Source organism: Pteropus vampyrus, unplaced genomic scaffold, assembly GCF_000151845.1.
Source record: "Pteropus vampyrus isolate Shadow unplaced genomic scaffold, Pvam_2.0 Scaffold23, whole genome shotgun sequence".
Taxonomy (NCBI): Eukaryota; Metazoa; Chordata; class Mammalia; order Chiroptera; family Pteropodidae; genus Pteropus; species Pteropus vampyrus.
Genome location: NW_011888804.1, coordinates 1,736,409 through 1,741,492, shown reverse-complemented (window position 1 = coordinate 1,741,492; position 5,084 = coordinate 1,736,409). Strand labels below are relative to the sequence as shown.

Below are 5,084 nucleotides of genomic sequence, written 5' to 3'. Positions count from 1 at the left end.
TGAATGAATGAACAGCATAAACAGCGTTGTTCAGTCACAGAGGTGGTAAGGCGTGACACCAGAATTGGAAACCAGGCAGCTAGTCCTTCAGTGCCCTATGTTCTAACCACCAGGCTGGACTGCCATAATGGGAGTCCTGTGGATGTCTTCTTGTTACAGACGAAGATTACCGTACCTTCAGAGTCCCAGCAGAAAAGTGACGGCGGACTCCGGCGGGGTAACTAATGGCGCGGCCACTTATAAACGTGTCAGTGGAGTTAGGAGAAAGCAATAAGGGATGGTGAGTCACCGGGGGCTGGCAATAGCCCTCTCAGCCCGAGGCCTGAAGGGACGAGAGGGCGTGGTGCCCAGGGCCCTGTCTTGTGCAACTGGGAGGAGGCTCCAGAGCTGGGAGCCGAGAGGTGGGGGGGGGGGGCCCGGAGCACATGGGTGAGAAGGTAACATTCAGCTCAGACTGGAGAAGGAAGACTCCCCCTGGCCACTTGGCACACTGGAAGAGCAGAAATTGAGAAATCGAGTTGCAAAAATAACAATATTTCTCTGTAGCTGTCAAGTGATAACGTCCTCCGTCTTTGAGTGACTCCTGCTTTCTGACTCACTGAGAAACGCCAGCCTTTAAGATCACAGACGTCAGAAACTCTGCTCTCTGAGATTGCATCGGTAAGAATTGAAATACTCCACTTTCGCCTGGAGGAGCTGGGTCACCGCGCCACAGAGCAGCAGCCTCCGGGACACGACAGTCGACATCTATCAATCAGCTTTATCGCTTCCAAGGAAACAGGGCACTGGGTCCACTTTGCAATCTAGATCTGAAGTTGACCATCTCATGCAAAACCTGCTTTTGCTTTGAGCCTGTCAAAACCTGCTTTTACTTAAATTTAATCGAAACTCCATCTTCCCCCAAACCCTAGATTAACTGTCTGTTTTGGTGATGCCCCACGACTCCTCTGACATCACTGACTGGGTCGAAACCTGGTTTTGTTGGACGGCGAGTTTGTTCTTGGTGGTCTCAGGCTGACCGGCCTAAGTCAGGGGTGGGCCCCCGAGGTACAGGGCAGGATGGAGAGAGGACCCAGAGGGTCACGCAGGAAATGTCCAGCATAGAAATAACGTCCCCACCCCCCGCAGCTCCTTATCAGCAAATCTGATCCCACCCCCATCCACAGACCAGCGTGTTGTGAGGAAGGGGGGGAAGAGAAAAACGGGGAGACCTCCATTCGCGTGTGTGTATAGACATCTGGGGCTGAACAAAGGGTTATAGAAATGAATCGATTCGTCTCTGAATGGGGCTTGAGGCAATGGAACGGCCCGGGCCCTTCACTAAGGCACAATGGAAGCACTGGGCCTCCTGACATTTGAAGGACTGCCCCTTTCGCCAAACTGAGATGAGTCAAAAAGGGCGAAAGGAAAAGGGGAAATAAAATTCTAAAAATGCCCTTCCTTTGAACACCATCTTTGTGCAGGCTTCTGGGGGAGGCTGGCTGGGGCAGGGTCATCTGCCAGGCAGGCCCACAGGACTTGGCTTCTCTTGTTTATCCACAGCCACATCTGGCCAGCTGCCAGGGCCCGCCCCCACTCTGCCATCATTGGAGGAACTCAAACTTAAAAGGCTCCTCCTAAGAATCAAGACATTTCATTTTCCTGGTACTGGTGGGCCTGCTGTGGCCAGCCTGGGAAAGTTGAGCCCTGGTCCAGCCCCGAGCCGAGTGGGCAGAGGCCTCTTGCCATGCTAGCCTGGTGCAGTGATTTTTTCCACTATGAGACAAACAAAGTCACCCGGATCCGGAGCATGAACTATGGCACCATTAAGTGGATCCTCCACATGATCGTCTTTTCCTACGTTAGGTAAGTGGGGTGTGGGGATGACCCCAAATCTCCGCAGTAGTCGAGAGCATGGGAAACCCCAAGGTGCCGCCTCTGGCGCATGTCCTGGATTCCATGTGGGTTTAAAGCCTGAGACATGTGCCTCTCGCGTAGGCTGGTGGGAAGAGGGCGACAGGGAGCGGTAGGAAGGGGATCTCGTCTGCTGCAGGAAGAAGCCTCGGGACGCGGGGGCGACACTCTGCGTTCTGCCCCAGGCCTGCTGGGACGAACTGGGCAGGGCGTGCCTGGGGGAGGCGGGGAGATGCAGGGCAACACCCCGGACCCCCAGGGAGGAGGCAAGGAGTCGGGGCACACCTAGTGATAACGCTGGCAACTACGTGAGTCATCACTGCCTCGGGGAGGACTAGGACCAGACTTGGAAATGTCCCTTGAGGTCCAATCCAGGGTCAGAAAGGGCCCCTTTGCTCTTTTATTTTTTAAAAGCAGCTTATTGAGATATAATTTGCATACTACATAACTCGTCCATTTAAAGTGTACAACTTAGTGGTTTTTAGGATATTTACAGGGTTGTGCAATCATCACAATTTTCGAATATTTTCATCTCCTCAAAAAGAAACCCTACATCCTTTAGCCATCATTCCCAGTTCTCCTATTCCCCTGCAGCTCCGGGCACCCACTGACCTGTCTCTATGAATTTGCCTCTTCTGGATATTTCGTAGAAATAGACTTGAACAGTATGTGGTCCTTTATGACTGGCTTTTTTCCACGTGACATCACGTTTTTGAGGTCCATCCATGTTGGAGCATGTATCGGTACTTTATTCCTTTCTATCGCCAAGTAATATTCCATTGTATGGGCTGTATCACCTTTCGGTGGACATTTGGGCTGTTTCCAGGTCAGGGCGACTATGAATAGTGTCGCTATGAACATTTGTGTACAGGTTTTAGCATGAATGCGTTTTCAGTTTTCTGGAACTGGTGGATCATTTGGTAACTCTATTTTCAACCTTCTGAGGAACCACCCAACTGTTTTTCAGAGCAACTGTACCACTTCATATTCCCACCAGCAACGTGTGCTCCAATTTCTCTACATTCTGACCAACACTTGCTATTGCCTGTCTTGAATTATTGGCATCCTAGTGAGATGTGAGGTGGTATCTGCCAGTGGTTTTGCTCACATTTGCCTAATGGCTAATGTCCCCTTGCTGTTCGTGATGAGGAGGAGGAGGTGGAGGAGGAGGAGAACTTGCATTGATATAGGGAGATGGTGTAGTTTACTAGCTAAGGGTTAGAGCAACCTAGTTTATAATCCTGGCTGAGTTTCCTGGGCCAAATCACTTAACTTCTCTGAGCCTCAGTTTCTGCATCAGTTCATACAGCTCTTGGGATAATTAAACAAGAAAAGGCATGCGAGCCCTTATCAATGCCTGGCACAGCGTAAGAGCTCCACAAACGGTAGCTATTTTTAAAAATGACCTTTCTGAATATAATAGGTGCTTAGATATACAGTACTTCCTCTCCTTTGACGGCCAAAGTAACTGCACCCAAGCTTGGGATTTGAGATCTGAAAACGTGGATTCAAAAATCCTTCGCCTCTTTGAGCCTTCGTTTCCTTATCTGTAAAATGAGGATGACGGTTGTGGTAAGAATTAAATGAGTTAATAAATACCAAACTACTAGAAAAATAGTTGGCATATGGCAAACCCTTACTACATGTTAATTCTTCTTATTAATATTAATTATCAGGATGATCATTATTTGATTCATGTTTACTATGTAACAAATATTGAAAAATAAACACACATGTTAGAATTCTAAAATAAGACACATTGATCAGCTCAGATATCACGGAACCAACGATAAAAAGCATAGTTAGTAAATGCTCCCTTGTGTTATCAATACATAGATCATATGTCACGATTCTACGTAACAGATGATGTAACTTACTGGTATTCGTGGGCCCAGCACATAATTTCTTAAAAGCAGATTATTACATATATAAGGACAGATCATTATGAGAACACCTTACAATGATAAATATTTGTCTTTCACATGGTGGAATCTTACCTGACATGCATTTAATTATCTCAAGTTCAGTTACGCATGTCCCACGGGAGCATAAAGGGGGAGGACAATTTAAACAGTGCCACGACCCAGCGGCCGGGTGCCTGGACTAGGTGTGAGATGGGGTACTGCCATTGAGGCTCCCTCAGTCCGTCTCCGTTCCCACATGCTTCTCATAGAGTGAGCGTTTTGCCACCCTCCCTGTGAATCTACATACATAGTTTTCATCCAACGTGTTCCTGAAAATAAGCCAACTTCTTCACCTTCACCTGGAGCAAAACTGGAAAAACAGCAACTTGTTCCAGAGCCGGTGGAAAATTGGCTCTGATGGACCCACTGAGGGTTGGAAGGTCTGTTTGCTGCTCTTTGTGCACAATGTAAGGGTCTAGCAAGGGCAATTTTGATGAGACACAATTTTTACCTTAAGCGCTGACTTTAAAAGGTAACCATGTAAGACGCTTCTCCATTATTTATATTTTAAAATTTAAAACCGAAGAAAAATATTGCCAGCTTTGCTTTTCTCCCTTATGTTAATGGAAGATTTGCATCTCACTGAATGAAGTCCCATGGAACATAGCTTTGGAACTGCTGCCTTAAATTGTGCTGTGAGGTCTCAGGCTGACGTGACTGCAAGTTGGGCATTTGTTAAATGGGTAGACCCATGATGCACAGGGATCCGGGAGGTTTTCTGCATCAAATAGGAGTGATGTAGACCACAGCCGGAAGTCTAGACAGGCTCAGATACAATTCAGGAGATGTAGCAGCGGGGGGGTGGGGGTGGGGTGGGTTCTGGCCATGGAGTTCTAGGTTCAGAGGCTGTCCGTACTAGAGCAGAAAAGGCAAAAGGCCAGGATAGTGAAGTAAGACAATGCCTCAGTTATTGAGACTGGAGTACAAGGTAGGGGCTGGCGACAGAGAAGATAAGACAAGAGGCTGATCAGTTTCTCATAGTCCCCACAACCAAGTTCAGATCTAGAGTCAAGAGCAGGGGCTATAGGGCAGGCAGGGTCAAGTGGCCCCAGCTTCCAGGGTTGCAGGAGTGTGTAGACGGATACTGAGGAGGTCTGTATTAGTCAGAACTGTTTGGATACGTGACAGAAACCTAACTCAGGTTAGCCACCAAGCCACAAAGGGGAATTATTGTCACATCACTGGGCAGCGGAAGAGACGTAGCTGTCTGCAGACACAGATAGCTAT

At 48.1% G+C, this 5,084-nt stretch overlaps 1 protein-coding gene across 1 annotated transcript in view; it reads left to right on the top strand.

Annotated features, from left to right (window-relative positions):
* The first annotated feature begins 1,641 nt into the window (after positions 1-1,641).
* P2RX7 (purinergic receptor P2X 7) overlaps positions 1,642-5,084 on the top strand; it is a 39,284-nt gene continuing 35,841 nt past the window's right edge. Inside the window, exon 1 of the mRNA XM_011355773.2 lies at positions 1,642-1,845. Coding sequence (XP_011354075.1) covers positions 1,727-1,845 — 119 coding nt within the window. The 5' untranslated portion in view covers positions 1,642-1,726. The remainder of the gene's footprint in view (positions 1,846-5,084) is intronic.